General features: G+C 43.4%; 1 protein-coding gene across 1 annotated transcript in view; it reads right to left on the bottom strand.

Annotated features, from left to right (window-relative positions):
- LOC132396950 (polyunsaturated fatty acid 5-lipoxygenase-like) overlaps positions 1-26,841 on the bottom strand; it is a 118,067-nt gene that overhangs the window by 23,780 nt on the left and 67,446 nt on the right. The window contains exons 16-20 of the mRNA XM_059975114.1: positions 19,314-19,598; positions 16,611-16,718; positions 15,290-15,417; positions 9,999-10,062; positions 4,840-5,012 (exon numbers count right to left, since the gene is read on the bottom strand). Coding sequence (XP_059831097.1) covers positions 19,588-19,598 — 11 coding nt within the window. The 3' untranslated portion in view covers positions 4,840-5,012; positions 9,999-10,062; positions 15,290-15,417; positions 16,611-16,718; positions 19,314-19,587. The remainder of the gene's footprint in view (positions 1-4,839; positions 5,013-9,998; positions 10,063-15,289; positions 15,418-16,610; positions 16,719-19,313; positions 19,599-26,841) is intronic.

A 26,841-nucleotide genomic window follows, 5' to 3' on the forward strand; every position in this document is an offset into this window, starting at 1 on the left:
TACCACCTCTGGATCATTGCACAACACCCAGTCCAGCACAGCTGATCCCCTAGTGGGCTCAATAACAAACTCTTCTAAAAGGACATCCTCTGACATTCTACAAATTCCCTATCTTGAGGACCAGTACTGGCTTACTCTTGAAGGATTAACTCTGAACAAAACTTTTAAAGTACAATCATACAATCTTTAAAGAAACTTTAAAGTTTAGGACTTTAAAAGAAAGGAATCCAGAAAGTTACTGATAATGCTCCTGTCCCTCGAGACTGAACAAGTATTACCATACACTGTTATTCAGCACAACAATCAGGCACTTTGTTAGGAGCTCTCTCTTGGAGAATCTCTTGAGAAGCTGAAAAGCACAAGGAGATTATGATGGATTACTGAGTACAGTTCCAGTACTTACTTCAATGTCTGGGGTGTAGACAGGTGACTTTGTAGAGTCAAGGGGAGTGCATGTCAACCGACAAGACTATTTCAGAGTTCTAAATCCTTGTGGAAGACCCAAAGGTCTTATTGTATTACTTAACTTATTACAGTACAATAAAAATACAATTTTTACTGTATTACAGTGATTGAGGATGGCTATATGAACATGTATTTAACAAAATAAATGGATCTGTCACTGGACATCATCCTCCCTGATGTCATTCTTATTTATTTTATGTGAGGCTTGCACCTATCAAAGCAAGAGGCAGAGAGTGAAGAAGTAAAGACATCTTGGAGAGAAGTCATTTTTTTTTAACTGATTGGGGAAAGGAGGCTAGACTGCGTAGGCACGTGATGTAGCGTGCCAAAGGTGTGAAAAAAAAGACCTCCATATACAGTGGCCATAGTCGGAGTGGACTGAGTCAGAGTGAGACGGTTTTGGCTCAACGGGCTTCGGTGTGAACAGGCAAAGGAGAGAGTAGGTTCCGGTAAGTTTTGTTTTGCTTATTTAGAGTAGAGAGAATTCCAGGCAGCATGTTGGAATGCTCCTCTTGTAGGATATGGGAAGTCAGGGAGACCTCCGGTTTCCCTGACAACGACACCTGCAAGGAGTGCATCCAGCTGCAGCTCCTAACAAACCGCGTTAGGGAACTGGAGCAGGACCTCTGGATCATTTGGGAGAATGAGGAGTTTATAGATAGTAGCTACAGGGAGCCAGTTACGCCAAAGGAGCAACACACAGGTAATTGGGTTACCAACAAGCGAGGGAAGGGGAAAGGGCAGGCAGAGCAGGGCTCTCCTGTGGCCATTCTTCTCAACAACAGGTATATCGATTTGGATACTGTTGAGGGGGAATGACCTACCTGGGACAAGCTGCGGAAGCTGGATCTCTGACACTGAGTCTGGTTCTGCAGTGCAGAAAGGAGGAGGGAAGAAGAGGAGAGCGGTAGTGATAGGGGACTCAATTGTTAGAGGTACAGACAGGAGGTTCTGTGGTCGCGACAGGGACTCCCGGATGGTTTGTTGCCTCCTGGGTGCCAAGGTCAGGGATGTCTCTGATCACATGCACAGCATCCTGAAATGGGAGGGTGAGCAGCCAGACGTCATGGTACACATTGGTACCAATGACATAGGAAGAAAGAGTGAGGAGGTCCTGAAGAGTGAGTATAGAGAGCTTGGTAGGAAGTTAAAAAGCAGGACCTCGAGGGTGGTAATCTCAGGATTGCTCCCTGTGCCATGTGCCAGTGAGGGTAAGAATAGGATGCTCTGGAGGATGAACAGGTGGCTGAGGAACTGTTGTAGGGGGCAGCATTTTAGATTTCAGGATCATTGGGACTTCTTCTGGGTCAGGTGGGACCTGTACAAGAGAGACAGGTTACACCTGAACTACAGGGGGACCGATATCCTTGCAGGGAGGTTTGTTAGTGCTGTTGGGGGGTGGTTTAAACTAGATTTGCAGGGGGATGGGAACCAAAGTGCCAGAGCAGATAGTGGATCGAGGGTGAAACTAAATGATGTTAAAATTCATGCAAAGTCACAAATAGAAGGGTTGTGTGTGGTGGTAATATTCTTCTGAGGTGTGTCTATTTCAATGCAAGGAGTATTGTGGGGAAGGCTGATGAGCTGAGGGCGTGGATTGATGTGTGGTATTATGACATTGTAGCCATTATTGGCTGCAGGAGGGGCAAGACTGGCAGCTTAATGTTTCAGGGTTCCGATGTTTTAGACGTGATAGAGGCAGAGGAATGAAAGGTGGATGGCATTGCTAGTCAGGGAAAATATTACAGCAGTGCTCAGGCAGGACAGATTAGAGGGCTTGTCTACCGAGGCCATATGGGTGGAGCTGAGAAACAGGAAAGGTATGACCACATTAATGGGGTTGTATCATAGACCACCCAATAGTCAGCGAAAATTGGAGGAGCAAATCTGCAGTGAGATAGCAGACAACTGCAGGAAACATAGGGGATTTTAATTTTCCATGTATTGATTGGGACTCCCATACTGTTAAAGGTCTAGATGGGTTAGCGTTCGTAAAACATGTTCAGGAAAGTTTTCTAAACAATATATAGAGGTACCCACTAGAGAGGATGCAATATTAGATCTCCTATTAGGAAATGAGTTAGGATAGGTGATGAAATGTGGGTAGGGGAACACTTTGGTTCCGGTGATCATAACACCATTAATTTCAACTTGATCATGGATAAAGATAGATCTGGTCCTCGGGTTGAGGTTCTGAAGTGGAAAAAGGCCAATTTTGAAGAAATGAGTAAGTATCTAAAAAGCGTGGATTGGGACAGGTTGTTCTCTGGCAAGGATGTTGTTGTTAAGTGGGAGGCCTTCAAGGAGACATTTTGAGAGTGCAGAGTTTGTACGTTCCCGTCAGGATTAAAGGCAAAGTGAATAAGGATAAGGAACATTGGTTCTCTCGGGATATTGGAACTCTGATAAAGAAGAAGAGAGAGATGTATGACTTGTATAGGAAACAGGGAGCAAATAAGGTACTTGAGGAATATAAAAAGTGCAAAAAAAATAAGAAAGAAATCAGGAGGGCTTAAAGAAGACATGAGGTAGCTTTGGCAGTCAAGGTGAAGGATAATCCAAAGAGCTTCTACTGGTATATTAAGAGCAAAAGGATAGTAAGGGATAAAATTGGTCCTCTTGAGGATCAGAGTGGTCGGCAATGTATGGAACCAAAAGAAATGGGGGAGATCTTAAATGTCTTTTTTGCATCTGTATTTACTAAGGAAACTGGAATGGAGTCTATGGAAATAAGGCAAACAGGTAGCGAGGTCATGGAACTTATACAGATTGAAAAAGAGGAGGTGCTTGATATCTTGAGGCAAGTCAGAGTAGATAAATCCCCAGGACCTGACAGGGTATTCCCTCAGACTTTGAAGGAGACTAGTGTTGAAATTGCAGGGGCCCTGGCAGATATATTTAAAATGCTGGTATCTACGGGTGAGGTGCCGGAGGATTGGAGGAAAGCTCATGTTGTTCCGTTGTTTAAAAAAGTCTCTAAAAGTAATCCAGGAAATTATAGGCTGGTAAGTTTGATGTTGGTAGTAGGGAAATTATTGGAAGGAGTACTAAGAGATAGGATCTATAAGTATTTAGGTTGACAGGGACTTATAAGGGAGAGTCAACACAGCTTTGTGTGTGATAGGTCATGTTTATCAAATCTATTAGAGTTTTTCGAGGAGGTTACAAGGAAACTGGATGAAAGGAAGGCAGTGGATGTTGTCTACATGGACTTCAGTAAGGCCCTTGACAAGGTGCTGCATGGGAGGTTAGTTAGGAAGATTCAGTCGCTAGGTATACATGGTGAAGTAGTAAATTGGATTAGACATTGGCTCAATGGGAGAAGTCACAGAGTGGTAGTGGAGGATTTCTTCTCTGAGGGAGGCCTGTGAATAGTGGTGTGCTCAGGGATTAGTGCTATGTCCATTGTTATTTGTCATCTATGTCAATGATCTGGATGATAATGTGGTAAATTGGATCAGCAAATTAGCTGATGATACAAAGATTGGAGGTGTAGTGGACATTGAGGAAGGTTTTCAAAGCTTGCAGAGGGACCTGGACCAGCTGGAAAAAGTGGGCTGAAAAATAGCAGATGCAGTTTAATGCAGACAAGTGTGAGTATTACACTTAGGAAGGAAAAACCAAGGTAGAACATACAAGGTAAATGGTAGGGCACTGAGGAGTGCAGTAGAACAGAGGAATCTAGGAATACAGATACAAAATTCCCTAAAAGTGGTGTCACAGGTAGATAGGGTAGTAAAAAGAGCTTTTGGTACACTGGCCTTTATAAATCAAAGTATTGAGTATAGGAGTTGGAATGTTATGGTGAGGTTGTATAAGGCATTGCTGAGGCCAAATTTGGTGTATTGTGTGCAGTTTTGGTCACTGAATCACAGGAAGGATTTTAATAAGGTTGAAAGAGTGCAGAGGGGGTTCCGGTAATGTCATCATCGAGAATTGCAGCCTAAGTCACTAGCTCCTCCGGAAAAACATGTATTAAGCCCTGTTAACCCATCAAATATAGTACTTTTCGAAAGTATTTGAACTGATAAGAGGATCAAGAATGGGGAAAACAAATGGAAAAAAAAGCGACACTGCGGAGCCTGTGGCCTAGAGGAGTGCAGTGAGCGGCTCTCCTACCCGACCGCGTGCTAGCGAGGTGTACACTGGGCCTCGTTCAGGTGAAGCGCAAATATGATCAAAATTTTAAGGGAGGTCCAGAAAGATATAAAACAGCAGCTACATGATACTAAGTCAGAGCCCGCCAACATCAATCAAAAAATAGCGATGGCAGAGACTCGAATTGAGAAGGTGGAAGATTGCATTCAAAACATGGAACGGATACTAAGAAAGATGATAAAAATATTAAATCAACAAGAAGGTAAACTGCTTGACCTGGAGGGAAGATCATGGCGGAAAAGTATCAGAATATACGACATTCCTGAAGGAGTGGAGGGCTTGTCTATGATGGAGTTTGTCGGAAACTTGCTGCGGGACGTGCTGGAGCTTCACTCGACTATGGAGCTGGAAATTGAGAGAGCACATCGTGCGCTTGTCCCGAAGTCTACCTGAGATAGAGCAGATAAGCCATGCTCAATAATAATTAAATTCCTTCGATACAGTACCAAGGCGGAGATTCTACGAAGAGCCTGTGGTAAGAAGAGGGTGTTTTTAGACTATAAATTAATATACTTCGACCAAGATTAACCACCCCGCGGTCCTGCAGAAATGTAAAGAATACTCTGAAGTAAAGTGAATACTAAAGCAAGAAAGGATTAGATTTCAAACTCCATACCCGGCTAAACTTCGAGTGTTTTATCAAGATTGGATCCAACTGTATCAGACAGCGGAAGAGGCGACTACAGACATGAAGGCCAGAGGGTTGCCATCAGCGTGATCAAACCGAGGGAAAGCCTGGCAGAGGAATTATCCCGCTCCGCCTGGGAAATAGTACGAGAATCGAGAAGGCAGGAGACGGGAGGAGGCTGAGAGAGGTATATCAGGAAGAGACCGGGAGTTTTCCAAAGACAGTCCTCACCCCCTCCAGAAGAGCCATAAGGTTTGGCTAACTTTAAAAATGTTGAGAAGCTAAATGGCAGCAAAAGAAGACGGTGATATACCTATCTCGAGAAATACTTATTATAATGTGGATTTTATATTACTTAGTTATTCTTCTTTATTCGCTCACGTACTCTTTTTTCCCACCTAAATGAGAATATATATATATGTGTGCATATATATATGTGTGTGTGTGTGTGTGTGTGGGTGTGTGTGCATATATGTATGTGTATGTATATACAGGGAAATCTTTTCTGTGTAATGGATTTGTTCACCGACATTTATGAATACTGCAATGGGGGCCCTCAACTCACAAGTAGGAGGGGTTATCCCCCACAGCTAGACATTTCCTCTAGCTCAACGCAGGGTCATCTACTAGAGACCTCAGCCTTGGAATCACACGTTCGTTGCCATTTTTGTTACTATTTGCATTTCTTGGTTCTTATTTGTTCAGGGAGTAGATCGATTAAGTTTTATTCTGCTAATTTCAATGATACATTGATAGATAAATACAAATGGCTAAGGACAAAGTAAAATTCATTTCATTTAATGTCAATGGGCTATTAAATCCAATCAAACGTAATAGAATTTTATCCAAAATGAAAAAAAGAACAAGCCCATGTAGTATAATTACAGGAAACTCATTTAAGTGATAATGAGCATAGAAAACTAAAGAGAATGGGCTTCACTTATTTGTTTTTCTCCTCATATAAATCAGGACATAGGAGAGGAGTCGCTATTCTTATCTCAAGTAAGCTAAATTTTGAAAAAATATTTGAAATGGGAGATAAAAAGGGCAGATATATTCTGGTAAGGGGGAATATAGATGGAAACTCAGTTACTCTATTGAATATATATGCACCCCCGGGAAGTGATATTGGTTTCTTTCAGAAAATTACTGATATTATGGTAGCAGAAACAAAAGGTCTCCTGATATGTGGGGGAGAGTTAAATTTACAATTACAACCAAACTTAGACTCTTCCAATAGAAAAACCTATGAAACAAAATCCTTACATAAGAAAGTTAATACACTTTTTGGTTTAATTGATGTATGGAGGGACCTTTTCCCTGTCAGAAGGGAAAGACTCATTATTCTGCTCCCCATTCTGTATATACAAGAATAGACTATTTCATAACATTTGGAAAAGAGAAAGTCAAAATAAACACCTGTGGAATTGGGACAATAGATGTAAGTCACCATGTATCTATATATTTATCTGTTGATTTTGACCTACAACCAAAGTATACTATTTGGAAACTAAATTCAAGTCTACTCAATGATCCGTACTTTAAGGAACAAATTATAAAAGAAATTGGTCTCTATTTAGAATTTAATGATAATGGAGAGGTTTCACCTCCCATTTTATGGGATATTCTGAAGGCTGTCTTAAGAGGGGAAATTATAGCCATATCTTCATATAAGAAAAAAATAAGGAATAAAACATTAGAGGAATTACAAAATAGGCTGAAGGAACTAGAGAAAAAAACAAATTGAATTTGGCACAGGATACATTAGGGGAAATTAAAAAAAATTAGGAATGAAGTTAATAGTTTGGAAATCAGGAAAAATGTAATGTTTCTGAAGCAGCAACATTATGAAAATGGATCAAAGTTTATGAAAATACTGGAGTGGAAACTGAAAAAAAAATAGCAGAAAATACAATTCATAAAATTAGGGAGCCAAGAACGAAAATGATAAAAAATAAGCTAAGTGAAATTCAAGAAACTTTTGAAGTGTTTTACAAAACTCTATATTCCAAAGTTTCAGGGGGAAGCATAACGCAAATTGACACTTTCTTGAATTCTCTAGAGTTACCCACTTTAAGCGAAGAACAAAATAGAATGATGACTGCTGACATAACTGAAGTTGAATTAAAAGCTGCAATTAGTAGGCTTAAATTAAGCAAATCACCAGGATCAGATGGGTACACGGCAGAGTGGTACAAAGAATTTAAAAATAAGTTAATTCCTGTTCTATTCTCCACACTTAACTGGGCTCTAAAAAAGGCACAAATGCCACCCAGTTGGAAGGAAGCGATAATCTCAGCTATACCGAAAGAAGGCAAGGATAAAATGGAATGTGGGTAATTTAAACCAATATCCGTTCTTAATGTAGATTATAGGTTATTTACCTCCATCATGGCCAAACAATTAGAGGAGTTTCTACCCATACTGATACGTAACGATCAGACAAGTTTTATACGATAATGCCAAACACAAGATAATATATGAAGGACACTTCACATTATGGATCATATACAAAAAAATAAAATCGAAGCAATCATGATAAGCGTGGATGCTGAAAAGGCATTTGATTCGGTTAATTGGAATTTTCTTTACAGTTTTACATAGATTTGGTTTCCAAGACACAATTATTAAAACTACGGACATGATATGACAACCCTACTGCTAGGATTAAAATCAATGGATATTTATCAAATAGTCTTACCCTGGAAAGGGGCACGAGACAGGGTTGTGCATGGTCACTGCTACTCTTCGCATTATATCTGGAACCATTAGCTCAATACATCAGACAAAATGAAGATATCAGGGGAATTACGTGGATGACATTTTGATGTATCTAGGGCAACCAACATACTCTTTACCTAAATTGATGCAATCCTTTGAACAATATGGTCAATTATCAGGGTACCAGATCAACATAAAATAAACCCAATTACTTTCATATAACTATAGCCCACCAAGAGAAATTGAAAGTAGATATCCCTGGGCATGGCAAACAGACTCTTTCAAATATTTGGGCATCATTATGCCAAAAGATTTGGCAAAATTATCAGAAAGTAATTATCAGCCTTTTGATAAAAAAATTAAGCAAGATATGGCAAGATGGAACCTGATCCCTTTTTTCAGTCTCAGTTCAAGGATTGAGTCTATTAAAATGAATATACTGCCCAGACTGTTATACCTCTTTCAGACCCTACCAATAGAGATTAATCAAAATCAATTCAATGAATGGAACAAGATGCTGTCAAGGTATATTTGGCAGGATAAAAGGCCTAGAGTTTGTCTCAAAACTTTGCAATTAACAAAGGAAAAGGGGGGATGGGGTCTACCTTCTCTTCGAGATTATTATTTTGCAGCACAGTTGAGAGCTGTGATATGTTGGTGCAACCCATCATATGATGCTCAGTGGAAAAATATTGAGGAGCGGGGACTTCCCATCCCCATACAAGCAATTTTGCCTGATAACAACTTGCAAAGGTACATAAATACTATTGATAACCCAAGGGTGAAATTGACTCTTAAAATCTGAAAAGAATATAATCTAGAGGGAGATATTGCAATTCTTAAAATGGCGTGCATATGACTCAGATTTTACACCATATAAAGTGGATGCTAGATTTAAGGACTGGACAGCTAAAGGGATAACAGTTCTTTGCAACATCATGAAAGAAGGAACACTTTTCAGTTTTGAAATGCTTAAAGAGAGACACTTATTAGAAAAACAAGATTTTTATTGGTATTTACAGATGCGACACTATGTTAATAAGATGCTTAAAAATGTAACCAAGGCAAGTACATGCTTGATAGAGCTCTTTAGAAAAGCATATAATTCAGATAATTGTAGTAAAATCATTTCAAGCATGTATAAGGGGTCGTCAGATCTTAAAACACATTCGACTTCATACATTACAACAAAATGGGAAAAGGAAGGAGGGATAATTATATCTGAGGAAGAATGGACAATAATATGGAGGTATCAATTGAAGTGTACCAGTTCACAGAAATGGAGGGAGTTCGGATGGAAAAACTTGATAAGATATTTTATTACACCCTCTCAGAAATCCCATTATAATAGTAACCTCCCTGTTTGCTGAAGAAATTGTGGAAATCAAAATGCAAATCATTATCATATTTTTTGGGACTGCCCCGTTATCAAAGACTATTGGAGGGGGATACACAATGCCCTAAAAGACATCTTTAAATGTGAAATACCCTCAGAGAGTAAGACCATATATTTTGGATATATACCTCAAGAATGTTTGAAAAGAGATAAATATTTAATGAATATACTGTTGGTGGCTGGTAAAAAGACTCTTACTAGGAAATGGTTATCACAGGAGAGCCCAACTTTAACTGCATGGATGGAAATTACAATGGACATTTACAAAATGGAGAAGATAACAGCATCTGTTAATCATAAGCTGGAACAATTTGATTCATACTGGGAAAAATGGTTTAACTACATAATTCCTCATTGGCCTGATTTTATTCTCACAAATCAATGAATCTGTTGTTTAAAAAAATTCACTCCCTACTTGTACATAGTTCTTTCCTTTTGCTTATTTTTTCTTTCCACTCTTTTCTATAAGTGTATACCTCAGATAAATATTTTGTGGAGATTTGTGATATATATGAGTATATGATATATATGTACAATGTCTGAAATACATCTTATGGAAATGTTTGTTTGATGATGAACTTCAATAAAAAAATAAATTACAAAAAAATCAAGTCTTGATTTCTTCCTTACTTTTTACAAGGCATCCATCTATCACGTGGTGGCGTCTTGACGTATGCCATTCATGTGTTTTTACCTATATCCATAATAAAGAACAAAGAATGTTGAATGAAACAATATATTTACAAGGTTAATATAAGATTAGTGAAATATTAACTACTGTACACAACATTCTTTTCAGAGTGGCAGCTGGAATGAACTACCTTGGGGTGGTAGTAGTGACTGATAAAATAGAGGTAATTAGGTCACCGCTCAATCTTCTGAATTCTAGTGAATCCAAACCCACTGAGGTTCAGACAAATAAATGGTGGCCAAATTGAAACCTATCAAATGGCGAAAGGCCTTGATAGAGTGGATGTGGAGTGGAGCCCAAGACAGCATATTTAAGGTAGAGGTTCATAGATTCTTGATTCATCAGGGCATGAAGGGATATGGGGAGAAGGTATGAAAATCGGGTTGAGAGGGGAATGGATCAGCTATGATGAAATGGTGGAGCAGACTTGATGGGCAAACAGCCTAATTCTGCTCCTATATTTGCAACACGCTGGAGGAACTCAGCAGGTCGGGCAGCATCCGTGGAAGTAAACAGGCAACGTTTCAGGCCGAGACCCTTCATCAGGACTGAAGAGGGAGGGAGCAGGGGCCCTATAAAGCGGTTATTCAGTTATACATGTTGCTTTGACCCCAGCATCTGCAGTGTACTTTGTGTCTGCTCCTATATTGTTGTTCCTTTCTCACTCCTTGTGGCGCATCGGGAGGCATTTTTGACATTTCCATAGCCCTTGTCTGTTTTTGATGAGGCTTGATGCTGAACCCCACGCTGAAATAAGCACGGAAGGAGCCGTCTGGATTCGAACTCAAGACCCATCACCTCGAAGTCCAGTGCTCATTCCACTATACCACCTATTTTACGGTCTTATTTAAACAACGCTTAGACAGTCACATGGAAGTAATAAAAATTGAAAATTATGGGCTGTGCAGGAAGGCAAATTTTATGTATGAAAAAAAACTTTATTCATAATAAAATGTTCCCAAAATAAACCAAGCAATGCCTTTTCATTGACATCTTATCGTCAGTGCTTTTGGTACTGTTCTAACAGATTCCTTAAACTCAGTAGGACTGTATCCACTCATGAAGACCCCTCAGGAGGGAGACTACTACAATAATTGAGTGGCTTCCTCCTCCAATCTGGACTTTCTCTCTCCAGTGGCCAAAGAAACCTTCTGGGGTGGCAAGATAACGCTTTACTGTACAGATGACCCGGGTTCAATTTCCCCTACTGCCTGCAAGGAGTTTGTACGTTCTAGCCTTGACTGTGGTTCTTCTCACAGTCCAAGGATATACTAGGTGGTACAAAAATTGATCATTGTAAAGATGTCCCATGATTAGGGTAGGACTAAATCGGGGAATTGTTGGGTGGCATGGCTTGAAGGGCCAGAGGGCCTACTCTGCACTATATGTTAATCAATAAATCACCCTTTTCTGTGATCCTTCCCCAACGAACTTCAGTATTTCCGCGTGTAGGGGATTAGTTTGTATTGCGGAGTAGGCCTGTATTGGTTGCACCAACATCGTGTTGTACTCTGCTATCTATTCAGACTCTTTCCTCTCACTCTAAATCTATGCCTGGTAGATCTTCATCCCCAATTTCTGTGAAATGGACATTTTTTTTATTGATATATCCTAGCATACTACACATCAGTACGAATGCACCAAATATGGTATCATAACGTCAACACAGCATGTAAAGGGAACGTGTCAATTCAATATGTTAACTAATGCCCCGTATGTACTCACATGGAGTAAGATCGAGGGCAAGAGAGTGTAGACTGTACATGAAGGGGATGTAACCCCTTGGGTTGCCTCAGGCTCGCTCAGCTCATTCTCGTCTAGGGGGAGCAGCCTTCGGCCCCGCCAAACTGGGTAATCAGCTGGTGTGGATGCTGTGTGATGTCCCCGCCTCACCCAAAAACAGACAGTACACCATATGCGATTAAATGAGTACAATTTATAAAGGTTACTATAACTAAGTGATTAATAACGATACAGTATATATGAAGAGAAAATTAAAGGCGCCAAACTTATCAAAGTCCAAACCACTTCGTGCACAGCCATTGGAGCTCAATTACTGAAGTCTTCTGGCCACCATTCGCTCCCCTCCGAACTCCTCGACTCGCAGCTCAGGACCCTCCGAACTCCTCGACTCTCCAAACAGCTCAGGACCCTCTGAGTGGTCAACCAAACACATCTAGCTTCATTCCCCCCCCCCCCCCCCCCCGTCCTCGGAGAATCTCCTGGCCTCGGACCCTCCTTTGGGGTCCGATCCTCACCCAGCTTAGAGCATTGCGTCCTCTCTCTCGACCCCCTCGCGCCGATCTGCCCAAAAGCCCGTCAACAAAAGCTTACAGACTCAGAAGAAAGAACATTAATCCCCATTTGGTTTACAAAGGAATACCATTCTCGTTATCAGTAAATTAGCATTCCTGCTAGTTAACAAAAAGAAGTAACCCTCTTTACAAGGAGATAGAATGTCTGTGAATGGTATGCTGCAGGGACAGAGTGTATGCCTCTGAAGATGCAAAACACGCCATGAGGAAAAAGGAGGACGCCCATTAATCTTCTTCTTCTTCTTCCTTGAGTTTTTATGGCAGTTGGCATCCACATTGTTGCACTACTGCCATCTTCAGGACTTACTGTCCCTCATTGTCCATTCACTGCCTAAAGTCGTCTTTCCAGTCCCATCGCCCTTAAAAAACTAAACAACCATTTCCTGCCCTGATCACTCTCCCTACATTCCAATAAACCTTTAACACTGTTCTCTACCAGTCCTATTTTGCGTAATTGTTGTAGCATTTGTTGTCTTTCCTGTGCAAATTTCCTGCATGAAATAAGGATATGCTCTACTGTTTCAGCCTCCTGACATAAATTGCAAAAAACCTGTCAGATGTTTATTTATGATGGCCAGAGTACCATAAGGTTGCTGTGCCCAATTCTCAGTCTACTTATAATTACTTGCTCCTTCCGCTTTACTCCCCTACTCCTTCCCATATCTACTCTGTACTGAACTGAATGTAAATGCCTTCCTTTTATTGCTCTATCCCAATGCTGCTGCCACTGATTTATCCTTCTCCACACTATGTTCTTCCCTTCTGATTTTGATAGTTTAATATTGACTTTTACAGATCCTTTTTTTGACGCTGCTTTTGCCAGCTTATCTGCTGTCTCATTTCCCATAATACCCGAATGTGCTGGAACCCACATGAATGCGAACAGGATTTCATAAAGCAGATCCTGGTGTCCTCCAGCTGTACCCACCTTAATGCTTGCAAGGGCCGATACAGAATCGCTACATATCACAAAATTACTACAGTCAGCCTGCTCACTCCATTCTGGTGCTAACAATATGGCAAACATTTCAACTGCATAAAACACTCAAGCAATCCGGCGTTCTCTTGCTAATTTCCACTTGATAACTTGGCACAACAATTGCAGACCCTGTTGCACCCGTTTCTGGATCCTTTGATCCATCCGTAAAGATCTGTACGGCTTTATATTTACATTCCCTATACCTATAATATTCACTGAGTATATCAGCCGTTTTATTACTGCATTTAATCTTAAGCAATTCCAAATCTAACAGAGGGATTTTCTAATACCCAGAAAGGTCTGACAGGCCACACCACACGTGGACAAAACTCTGAAAAGGGAGACCTTCCTCCCACTGCATGAGGGGAGAGTGGAGCGGACTCTTTGATGTTTGTTTATTACAGTGTTGTCCCGGGCTGTTCATAACCAAAAATTCCTTCAGGAAATAGAACATAAGACATCGGAGAAGAATTAGGCCATTTGGCCTATCGAGTCTGCTCCGCCATTAAATCATGGCTGATTCTTTACCCCCTCCTCAGTCCCACTCCCCAGCCTTCTTCCCATAACCGTTGATGCTGTATCTAATCTAGAACCTTCCAAGCTATGCCTTAAATACACCCAACGACCTTGTCTTCACAGCCGCCTGTGATAACAAATTCCACAAATTCACCAAACTCTGGCTAAAGGAAATTCTCCGCATCTCTGTTTTAAATGGATGCGCCTCTATCCCGAGCCTGTATCTTCTTGTTCTAGACTCCCCTACCACGGGAAACATCCTTTCCACATCTGCTCTGTCTAGGCCTTTCAACATGCGAAAGGTTTCAATGAGAACCACCCCCCCCCCCCAATCTTTCAAAATTCCAGCGAATACAGACCCAGAGCCATCAAACGTTCCTTGTATAATAACCCTTTCATACCCGGAATCATCCCTGTGAACCTCCTGTGTACTCTCTTCAATGCCAATGCATCTTTTCTCAGAGGAGGAGCCCCAAACTGTTCACAATGCTCAAGGCGAGGCCTTGCCAGTGCCTTATAAAGCCTCAGCATCACATCCCTGCTCTTGTATTCTAGACCTCTTGGAATGAAAGCTAACATGGCATTCGCCTTCCTCACCACTGACTGAACCTGCAAGTCTATTTCAGTTTTTTGGATTTTCTCCCCATTTGGAAAATAGTCTGCACATTTATTCTAGCACTCGAGTGCATGACGATGCATTTTCTAACATTGTATTTCATTTGCCACTTTTTTGCCCATTCTCCTAATCTGTCTAAGTCCTTCTGCATCCTTCCTGTTTCTTCAAAGCTACCAGCCCCTCCACCAATCTTCATATCATCTGCAAATTTGGCAACAAACCCATCTACTCCATCATCTAAATAATTGACATACAGCATAAAAGAACACGACCCCCTGCAAAACACCACTTTTATTCCCAATCAGCTACCTCTACCTCAATGCTTTAACCACCCCAGTAACTTCCATGTAACACCATGGGCTCTTAACTTGGTAAGCACTCTCATGTGTGACACCTTGTCCAAGGCCTTCTGAAAATCCGAATACACAGCATCCACTGCAACCCCTTTATCCTTCCTCAGCCTCCGACACTCCAGAGAAAACAACCACAAGTTTATGCAGCCTCAACTTTCTAAAGGCAGCTGCGTCCCGGTAAACCCCCTCTGCATCCTCTTCAAAGCATCAGCATTTTTTTTTGATATGTTTACCTGTGGTGGGAATGTCAGCATTTGGAATCTCCCTGTAGGATTTCCCTAATAAAGCACCTCAGGGTTCGGCAGAGGTGAAAATCTCGACTAAAATCCAAGCGCAGTTGCCATTGGAAAGTGACCATCAGAGCTGACAGTCATGTCGTACATCACCTACTGGTGGCGGAGCAGATTAACAAGCAATAACAACTACCAGGGAGATTGACTCGATCAAATACCTCTGGCAGAAAGAGGCTGTTCAGCCTTCATCCTTTTCATGCTGCTTGAGCTATCGGTTTGAATCTTTCCGCAGCGTCTTCCTCTTTCTTAACACCTCAAACCTTTGTCGGACTTCCCACTAAATGAGCTGAGAGATTCATTTAAAAAAGAAAGTAGGGATATTTGATTTGGTTTATAGGATGCAATGAAAATCCAGTGTCGTCTTCCACACTGTTCATACAGATCAAATTATTACACTGTTCATTGAGCAAGAACAAGGTAATCAATACTGCAGAATAAATTTTAAAAGCTGCACTAATCAATAAAGTACAAGATCATAACGATTATGAATTCGTCTGAAGCCATTTGATCGCATAAGAGCTCTGTTCAAGATAGAGGCTGTGTGTGGGAAAACATTTTCCCCTCAGGTTGGGTGAGACTAGAGCGACAATTCATGGGTTTAAGGTGAAAAGTGAAATTCAAAGGAAAACTTCTTCACTCACTGGGCAATACGAGCTGCCAGTGGAAGTGGTAGATGTAGCTTCCACTGTAACTTTTAAGAGAAGTTTGGATAGGCCAGCAGATGAGAAGGGTTGGGATGGACATGGTCTGGGATGAGATTAGACAGGTCAGCTCGGCATGGACTATATGAGCAGAAGGGCCTGTTTCTATGCGGTGGTACACTATGACAGTACAATTCCGAACTGCCGGGCACGGCTTCCTGCTCTACATTTCCCTGCTCCCACATTCCCTTATCTATGTTCTCACTCTCCAACTTCTCCCAATCCCTTGTTGACCGGATAAGATTGTTTATAACTTTGTCCTACAGCTACCAGGATTTTCCCTATCATTGATATCACTCCTCTCAGCACCCTCAGATTCTTTGCTTTCCCCCTCCCAGACGCGATCTAAAACATTACTTCGATTGCCTTTCTGTTGATGTGGTTTGACACACGAAGAAATTCCAGATTTCCGTTATTATTTTATTTCTGTTGTCTTGTACTTGAGTCACAGAGCAAACACTCACTCTCTCTCTCACGCTTCTCTCCCTCTCTCATACACTCTCACTCAGGACAATTTGCAATGTCCAGTTGAACCACCCAGTAGGTGTTTGGACTGTGGAAGTTAACCCGAGGAGCCAGAAAAAAAAACCGCATTCCATGGAAGCATGTGCGGAGACTCCTTAAAGAATGGAATGGGAATTCCCAGAGCTGTAAAGCGAACTGCTAACCACTACGCTGCCGTTAGCACAGTTGGAAGTCTGGCCCAGTGTGGACCTTATCCCACCTTCGAAACCGAATTACAGAATATTCTCACTGTTTATAAAGAGTTTCTATTTACCCCTCTCTTGTCTTGATTTAAGAGCCAGCTCGAAGATGATGAAAAGACTGTTCTTGTTCCTGGGAATTCTGATGCTCGCCCAGACGATCATCGCCGACAATGTGAGGCCTAAACGATCCGATACAAACGATTATTCTGAAAATGTTTTGTAAAAATAAGACGGAGTGCTTGATTGGGCACATGCCGTGACGGTGGTTCGCCTGAGTGTATAGACTGTGACGGGAATATCGCGTCCGGTTTAGGGTTTCAGGAATGGGGGGTGTGGGGTTGGAGATTGGAGTGTATCTGGAAGTCGTCACCAGAGTTGCTTAGTTCAGGGGCTTAACTGTGACTGAAGTCAATAAATGTTGGCCAGTGTCTTGTTTTTATTTAGAAATATGACAAGGCAAAAAGTCCATCTGGCCCAATAACTCGTACAGTTTTGGAATGTAGTGGTGGGGGAGGAGTGGGAGCGGGCCGAGCTCCTGGAGGAAACCCACGTTGTGACGGGAAAATCATACACATCTCTACGGAGAGCGTTGGGAAATAAACCCAAGTCGTTGGTGACCAAACCCTGCTGTGTCCGCACGTGGTCACAGAAAGAACTCCCAAACTATGTACAGAGAGTGATGGTAATTGAACCTCAATCACTGGCGTTCTAAAGCGTTACGCTAATCGCTATGCTACCGTGCTGCACCCCCCCCCCCCCAATGCTGGTAAGGATATGAGGATTGGGACATAGAGTGGTGAGGTGGGGGATTAGCCATCCTTCAAGGGGATGTCCGAGCAGTGACCTCCTCTTTGGATTGCTTTTACTTCTTTAACCCCATCCCTCCCAAACCCCATGTAGTTGCAGGTTAAGGAATTCTTCATTGAATCGGGGGATGCAGGAACACACCCTTCGGTCAAATGGTCCATGTCGTCACTGACAACTGGCACTCGTCCCTCAATCACACTTGATTTACTTGTGCACAAGCTGTCACCAAGCTGTTCTGAAGTCTGAGCAAGGAAACGTCAATTTCAGAGTAAAAACTGGCTAGTTGTAGACAGATATTGATCCAACAGAAACCTGCACTTCTGAATCCCATCATTTGCATATTTAAGTACCAATCAGATGTTCACACATAACAGAACATACACTCAATGGCCATTCTATTGGGCACAAACAAGATGAAATCTGCAAATGCTGGAAATCCAAGCAAGACACACAAAATGCTGGAGGAACCTGAGCAGGCCAGGCAGCATCTATGGTTAAGAGCACTGTTGACGTTTTGTGCCGAGACCCCGAGCTCCAATCCTGATGAAGGGTCTCGGCCCGAAAGGTCGACTGTACTCCTTCCGTCCCATAGGTGCTGCCCAGTCTGCTGAGTTCCTCCAGCAATTTGTAAATCTACTAGGCACACCTGTCTGCCTTATCTATACCTCTTATGATTTTTATAAACATCTAAAAGGTCACCATTCCCGGCAAAAGCACAATTCCATTCTATCCAGCGTCTCGTCATAACCCAAGCCCTTCGGTCCTTCCTGGATTTTTTTCTGCGCCCTCTCCATGTTAACTATCAATCCTTTATGTGTTTTTTTCAGATATAGCATCACGTAGTGGGATATGTCGAAAGGATTGCCTTGCGACAGAGATGGTTGGTTCCGCCAAGTGCAACGTCTCTTATAATTGTTGTATAAAGAAACAGTAGAGATGAACGAATGGTGCTAAGAGTCTCTTCCATGTATCCGACACGAGGGGCAGCTAACTTGGTCTCCATCTGCTTCTTTCATTGCCCCTCATGGTCCCTGACCTTAGCTATACTGTTGCATAAATGATACGAATTGCATTTCTCACCGGCTCATGTCTTGTTCTTTTCCCCCCAGGGAATTAATGTCCCTGGTGGGTATTCTTTACAGTTTGAGAGAGTGGACCATTGGCGTAATGGAAGGGGCGGTCTTGGTGACCACTCGGTGAAGACGGTGGGGTAGGGGAAGGGTCAAAGTGTGTTGGGAGATCACTGACCGGCAGGGGTGTGAGAGATTCCACCGGGTGTGTGTCCACGCTGCCCGATGAATCTCAGTCAGGAAATGCCGGCAGAGCAGAGATAAGGAGGAATTTCTTTAACCAATGGGTGGATAATCTGTGGCAGTGCTCCCCAACCTCCGGGCCGCGAAGTATGCAGGGAGCAGCAGTAGCTGGCGCGCAACCAGCACATCTTTAAGATAAAAGCCAAAATAAACAAGCTAATTAATTAGGTGCAGCCTGACATGTAAATGTTGGCCCCAGTATCGCTCCACAGCTCGGAGGCTGGGGACCACTGATCTGCGGCCAAGTGATTCGATATATTTAAAGTGGAGTTTGATAGGTTCTTGATTAGTAAGAACATCAAAGAGTACGGGGAAAAAAAGCAGGATTATGAGGTTGAGAGGGAAAATAAATCAGCCATGCTGGATTGGAGGAAAAGACTCGACGGACCAAATGACCCAGCTCTTCTCCTGCCTTTTATGGTCTTATGGCTCGCGGTAAGATGTGGGGGGCGGGGGTGGGTTGTCAAGTAGGTAAAGGAAAACCATACGGTCTCGGGTCGTGACCCTTTTCATCAGAGCTGGAAAGGAAGGGAAGAACCTTCTCCTTCCCTTTCCCTCTCCTGTCCAATCAGGTTCCTCCTTCATCAGCCCTTTATTTTTCCCTCGAAGCTTCTCAGCTCATCCCCTCCCTCACTCACCCACTTCCCCCTTCACCTGTTTTCACCTACGAGCTGCCATCTTGTTCTTGTTCTCCTGCCCTCGCCCTTCACGTTCTGGCTTGTTTCCCTTTCATTTTTTGTCCTGACGAAGGGTCTCGGCTCGAAACGTTGACTGTTTATTCCTCTCCACCGATGCTGCCTGAACTGCTGAGTTCCCTGGGAAATTTTGCAGCGACTGTGTTGGAGATAGTTCAGGCCTCAGAGACATAGTAGTTGAAAGTAAATTTATTATCAAAGTACGATTATATAAGCATATGCTTCCTCAATGTTCATTTTCCTGCTGGAAAAATATTAAAAATAATAGAATTTATGACAATCTATACATAACAAGGTCCGACATACATCTAAGGTGCAAAATAGGACATATTGTACAAATTATAAATAAAAAAGTAAATAATTAATTCTGAGAACATAAGGTGCCAAGTCCTTGGAAGTGGAATCAGTTCAGCTTTGAGGTGATTGAAGTTATTCTCGCTGGTTGAAGGTGCTAGGTTTCTGTACCTGGTGGTGTGGGACCTGAAGCTCCAATCCCAGCAGTGAGAAGAGAGCACGGCCTGGATGGTGGGGGGTGGGGTGGTCATTGATGTTGAATGTGGCCCTTTCTTGTTGCAGCGCTTCTTGTAAATATGCTCAACGATGTGGAGGGCTGTATCCACCGCCTTCCGTAGACGTTTCCCTGATGCGCCGAAGTTTTTGATTCGGAACAAGAAGGCAGCGGGAGAGGACCTAAGGATTTCCCGCGGGAAGACATTTTGAGTTCTCGGGAGAAGAGAGACTGCGCAGGCGCATGACGTCAGCCAGTTGAGCGCGAACGGTTGAAAAAGAAGGCAGCCGTATCTAGCGGTCAGCGGAGTGAGAGGCAGCAGAGTGAAAGGGCTTTGGCTCAATGGTAACGGGAAAAGGTGAGGCATTTGTTGATAAGGAGGTAGTATGTGTGTGAGGTCGGTTTTCTGTGGTCGGTGTCAGATGTGGGAGTTCCTGGAGTCTCCCGGCGTCCCGGACGGCCACATTGGCACCCGGTGCATCGAGATGCAACTCCTAAGGGACCATGTTGCAGCTCAATGACCTTCGTCTGGTCAGGCAGAGTGAGGAGGTGATAGAGAGGAGTTACAGACAGGTGGTTACTCTGGGGCCACGGGTGAGAGAGAAATGGGTCACAGTCAGGAGAGGGAAGGGGAAGAGTCAGGTGCTAGAGAGTACCCCTGTGGCTGTACCCATTGACAATAAGTACTCCTGTTTGAGAACTGTTGGGGGGGGGGGGGGACAGCCTACCTGGGGCAAGTGACAATGGCACAGAGTCTGGCCCTGTGGCTCAGAAGGGTACGGAGAGGAAGAGGAAGGCAGTAGTGATAGGGGACTCTATAGTTAGGGAGTCAGACAGGCGATTATGTGATGCAGGAATGAAATGCAGATGGTAGTTTGCCTCCCAGGTGCCAGGGTCCAGGTTGTTTCTGATCGCGTCCAAGATATTCTGCGGTGGGAGGGAGAACAGCCAAAGATCGCGGTACATATTGGTACCAATGACATAGGAAGGAAAAGGGAAGAGGTCCTGAAAGAAGACTACAGGGAGTTCGGAAGGAAGTTGAAAAGCAGGACCTCAAAGGTAGTAATCTCAGGATTACTGCCTGTGCCATGTGACAGTGAGAATAGGAAAAAAATGAGGTGGAGGATAAATGTTTGGCTGAGGGGGCAGGGATTCAGATTTCTGGATCATTGGGACATCTGGGGTGGGTGTGACCTGTACAAAAAGGACGGGTTGCATTTGAATCCCAGGGGGACCAATATCCTGGCAGGCAGGTTTGATAGAGCTGTTGGGGAGGGTTTAAACTAGTTTGGCAGTGGGGTGGGAATCAGAATGTGAGTGCAAGGATTAAGGTAGAAGGACAAGGGCATGATGCTAAGAGTTCTGAGTTGATGAGGAAGGACAGGCAGGTGACAGAACATAATTGTAGCCAGTTAAAGGGGTTGAAATATGTCTATTTCAATGCTGGGAGTATTAGGAACAAGGAGGATGAACTTAGAGCATGGATTAGTACGTGGAACTACGATGTTGTGGCCATTACTGAAACTTGGTTAGATGAAGGCCAGGATTGGATGATGCAGGTCCTGGGGTTCAGGTGTTTTAAAAGGAATAGGATGAGAGGTAGAAAAGTGGGGGGGGGGGGAAGTGACATTGCTGGTCAGGGATAGTATCATGGCTATAGAAAGGGAGGACGCTGCAGAAGGAGTGTCCACGGAGTCAGTCTGGGTGGAAATCAGAAATAGGAAGGAATCAATCACTGTGCTGGGAGTAGTCTATAGGCTCCCAAGTAGCCCTCGGGACACCAAGGAGCAGATAAGCAGGCAGATTTTAGAATGGAGCAGGAAATACAGGGTAGTAGTTATGGGTGATTTCAACTTCCCTCATATTGACTGGCACCCCCTGAGTGCAAGGGGGACAAATGGGGCTGAATTTGTCAGGTGTGTTCAAGAAGGATTCCTGACACAGTATGTGGACTGGCTGTCAAGAGGAGAAGCCATACTGGATTTAGTTCTGGGTAATAAACCTGGCCAGGTGACAGACCTCTTGGTGGGGGAGCATTTTGGTGAGAGTGACCACAACTCCCTTAGCTTCAGCATAGCTATGGAAAGGGATAAAATCAGACAACATGGTAAAGTGCTTAACTGGGGAAGGGCTAACTTTAAAGGGATGAGGCAGGAACAAGCCAGAGTAAATTGGAAACAGATGTTCAAAGAGGAAAGCACAGAAGTAATGTGGGAGAAGTTTAGGGACCACTTGAGCTGGGTTCAGGATAGGTTTGTCCCACTGAGCAAGGAAAAAATGGTAGGAAAAGGGAACCATGGCTGATGAAACATGTGAGGCAACTCGTCAAGAGGAAAAAGGAAGCATATGTTAGATATAAGAAAGCAGGAAGTAGGAGGGACTTAAGAGAAATATAGGGTAGCCAGGAAGGAGCTAAAGAAAGGACTTAGGAGAGCTCGAAGGGGGCATGAGAAGGCCTTGGCATGTAGGATTAAGGAGAACCCCAAGGCGTTCTATGCGTATGTGAAGAATAGGAGGATGACGAGAACAAAGGTGGGACCGCTAAAGGATAAAGAGGGCAAGATGTGTCTGGAGGCGGAGGGGGTTGGGGAGGTCCTAAATGAATACTTTCCTTCAGCATTCACAAGTGAAACGGATCTTGATCGGTATGAGGTTGAAGTAGAGCAGGCCTGTGTGCTGGACAGTGTGGAGATTAAGGAAGAAGAAGTGCTAGGACTTCTTAAAAAGATTAAAATTGATAAATCCCCAGGGCCAGATATGATACAATCCAAGTTGTTGTGGGAATTGAGAGAAGAGATCGCAGGAGCATTAGCTATGATCTTTGAATCCTCTTTGGCTGCAGGGGAAGTGCCGGAGGACTGGAGAATGGCAAATGTAGTTAGTTCCCCTGTTTTAACAAAAAAAGGTAATAGGGAGAAACCTGGGAACTAAGACTCTATAGACCTATAGAGTCTTACATCAGTGGTATGCAAACTACTGGAAAGGATTCTTAAGGATAGGATCTATGAGCATTTGGAGAAGTACAGTTTACTCATGGATAGTCAACGTGGCTTTGTGAAGGGAAGATAGTGCCTTGCGAGCCTGATTGAGTTTTTTGAAGAGGTAACAAGAGAAATTGATGAGGGTAGGGCAGTGGATGTGGTCTACATGGACATTAGAAAAGCATTTGACAAGGTCCCTCATGAGACACTTATCCAGAAAGTCATGAGGCATGGGATAAGTGGAACCTTGGCTGTTCGGATAAAAAATTGGCTTAAAGGAAGAAAGCAGAGGGTAGTTGTGGAAGGAAAGTATTCTGCCTGGAGGTCGGTGACTAGTGGAGTGCTGCAAGGATCTGCCCTGGGACCCCTGCTATTTGTGATTTTTATAAATGACCTGGATGTGGAGGTGGAAGGATGGGTGAGTAAGTTTGCAGATGACACGAAAATTGGGGGAGTTGTGGATGGAGCTGTAGGTGGTCGCAAGTTACAAGAGGATATAGACAGGCTGCAGAGTTGGGCAGAAAAATGGCAGATGGAGTTCAATCTGGATAAGTGTGAGGTGATGCATTTTGAAAGGACAAACCAGAAGACTGAGTACAGGATTAATGGTCAGTTACTTAAGGGTGTGGATGAACAAAGGGATCTTGGGGTTCAAATCCATACATCCCTTAAGGTCGCTGCACAGGTTGATAGGGTAGTTAAGAAGGCCTATGGGTTGCTAGGCTTCATTAACAGGGGGATTGAGTTCAAGAGTAGAGAGGTCATGTTGCAACTCTACAAATCTCTGGTGAGATCGCACTTTCAGTATTGTTCAATTCTGGTCACCCACCTCATTATAGGAAGGATGTGGAAGCTATGGAGAGGGTGCAGAGGAGATTTACAAGGATGTTGCCTGGATTGGAGAACAAGTCATATGAAGCAAGGTTAGCAGAGCTGGGACTTTTCTCTTTGGAGCATACAAGAATGAGAGGGGATTTGATAGAGGTCTACAAGATTGAGAGGCACAGGTAGGGTGGATAGTCAGTACCTGTTTCCCAGGGCAACAATAGCAAACACCAGAGGGCATATGTACAAAATTAAGAGAGGGAAGTTTAGGGGAGACATCAGGGGTAAGTTTTTTTACACAGAGGGTTGTGAGTGCCTGGAATGACTTGCTAGGGATGGTGGTGGAGGCTAAAACATTAGGGGTATTTAAGAGCCTCTAGGACAGGCACATGGATGAAAGAAACATGGAGGGTTATGGGGTAGTGTGGGTTTAGTACTTTTTTTAAGGATTATATGGGTCGGCACAACATGGAGAGCTGAAGGGCCTGTACTGTGTTATAGTGTTCTATGGTTCTATGCAAACTTTTCAGATCGGCAGGGATCAACTTTGCCTTGGACAAAGTTTGAGGTCCTTAATTATCAAGCACAATTTATTCCGTTGGTCAAAGGCTATACTGACTCAGCAGCAAAGGTGAACTCACCACGGAGGATGAATTCTTGAGCCGTGGAAAGGGCCCATTATTTTGCAGTCTCTGGCCATGAAGCTTTATTGGCAGGGGGCAGCATGGTATAGCAGCGACAGGTACTGAATTGGAGTTGGTTATTACCGCGATACTGTGCAAACGTGCAGTGTTCATACAGATCAGATCATTACATGGTCCATTGAGCTTGAACAACGTAAAACAACAACAATGCATAATAATATGTAACCGCCACAGAATTTGCACTGAGGGTATGGGAAGAGTTCATCTTGCTGTACTATAGACCCCAGGGTATAGGACATTGAACCGTACAATATAATACAGGCCCTTCGCCTCACAGTATCTTGCCGACCCCTTAGCATACTGCAAGATCACTTGCCTCCCACATAGGCCTCTATTTTGTATTCACCCATGTGCCTATATGAGAGTCTTTTAAATGTCCCTGATGTATCTGCCTCTACCACCAGCCCTGGCAGCGTGTTCCCTGCACTTACCAGTCACAGTGTAAAACAAAAACTACACCTGACATACCCCATGGATACAGACATGGAATTATGATGTGGTGGCCATTACTGAGACTTGGCTGGCACCACGGCACAAATGGATTCTCAGTATTCCTGGATTTCAGTGCTTTAAAAGGGATAGAAGGGGGAGGAAGGGTGGCATTACTGGGCAGGGATACTGTTACAGCTACAGAAAGGGTGGGTAATGTAGCAGGATCCACTTTTGAGTCAGTATGGGTAGAAGCCAGGAACAGGAAGGGAGCAGTTACTCTATTGGGAGTATTCTGTAGGCCCCCTGGTAGCAGCAGAGATACTGAGGAGCAGTTTGGGAGGCAGATTTTGGAAAGGTGCAAAAATAACAGGGTTGTTATCATGGGTGACTTTAACTGCCCTAATGTTGATTGCCACCTGATTTGTTCCAATGGGTCAGATGGGGCAGAGTTTGTTTAGTGTGTCCAGGATGGATTCCTGTCACAGTATGTTGACAGGCCAACTAGGGGGAATGCCATACTAGATCTAGTATTAGGTAACGAACTGGGTCAGGTCACAGATCTCTCAGTGGGTGAGCATCTGGGGGACAGTGATCACCACTCCCTGGTCTTTAACATTATCATGGAAAAGGATAGAATCAGAGAGGACAGAATTATTTTTATTTGGGGAAGGACAAATTATGAGGCTATAAGGCTGGAACTTGTGGGTGTGAATTGGGATGATGTTTTTGCAGGGAAGTGTACTATGGACATGTGGTTGATGTTTAGGGATCTCTTGCAGGATGTTAGGGATAAATTTGTCCCGGTGAGGAAGATAAAGAATGGTAGGGTGAAGGAACCATGGGTGACAAGTGAGGTGGAGAATCTAGTCAGATGGAAGAAGGCAGCATATATGAGGTTTAGGAAGCAAGGATCAGATGGGTCTATTGAGGAATATAGGGTAGCAAGAAAGGAGCCTAAGAAGGGGCTGAGGAGAGCAAGAAGGGGGCATGAGAAGGCCCTGGCGAGTAGGGTAAAGGAAAACCCCAAGGCATTCTTCAATTATGTGAAGTACAAAAGGTTGACAGGAGTGAAGATAGGACCGATTAGAAACAAAGGTGGGAAGATGTGCCTGGAGGATGTGGAAGTGAGTGAGGTCCTCAATGAATACTTCTCTTTGGTATTCATCGATGAGAGGGAACTTGATGACGGTGAGGATGATATGAGTGAGGCTGATGTTCTGGAGCATGTTGATATTAAGGGAGAAGAGGTGCTGGAGTTGTTAAAATACATTAGGATGGATAAGTCCCCGGTGCCTGATGGAATATTCCCCAGGCTGCTCCACGAGGCAAGGGAAGAGATTGCTGAGCCTCTGGCTAGGATCTTTATGTCCTCGTTGTCCAAGGAAATGGTACCGGAGGATTGGAGGGAGGTGAAAATTGTCCCCTTGTTCAAAAAAGGTAGTAGGAATAATCCAGGTAATTAAGTGAGCCTTACATCTGTGATGGGAAAGCTGTTGGAAAAGATCCTTAGAGATAGGATCTGTGGGCATTTAGAGAATCATGGTCTGATCAGGGGCAGTCAGCATAGCTTTGTGAAGGGCAGATCATGTCTAACAATCCTGATAGAGTTCTTTGAGGAGGTGACCAGGCATATAGATGAGGGTAGTACAGTGGATGTGTTCTACATGGATTTTAGTAAGGCATTTGACAAGGTACCACACGGTAGGCTGATTCAGAAAGTCAGAAGGCATGGGATCCAGGAAAGTTTAGCCAGGCGGATTCAGAATTGGCTTGCCTGCAGAAGGCAAAGGGTCATGGTGGAGGAGGTACATTTGGATTGGAGGGTTGTGACTAGTGGTGTCCCATAAGGATCAGTTCTGGGACCTCTACTGTTCATGATTTTTATTAATGACCTGGATGTGGAGGTAGAAGGGTGGGTTGGCAAGTTTGCAGACGACACAATGGTTGGGGGTGTTGTGGATAGTGTTGAGGATTGTTGAAGATTGCAGAGAGACATTGATAGGATGCAGAAGTGGGCTGGGAAGTGGCAGATGGAGT

Source organism: Hypanus sabinus, chromosome 7, assembly GCF_030144855.1.
Source record: "Hypanus sabinus isolate sHypSab1 chromosome 7, sHypSab1.hap1, whole genome shotgun sequence".
In the NCBI taxonomy this organism is placed as follows: Eukaryota; Metazoa; Chordata; class Chondrichthyes; order Myliobatiformes; family Dasyatidae; genus Hypanus; species Hypanus sabinus.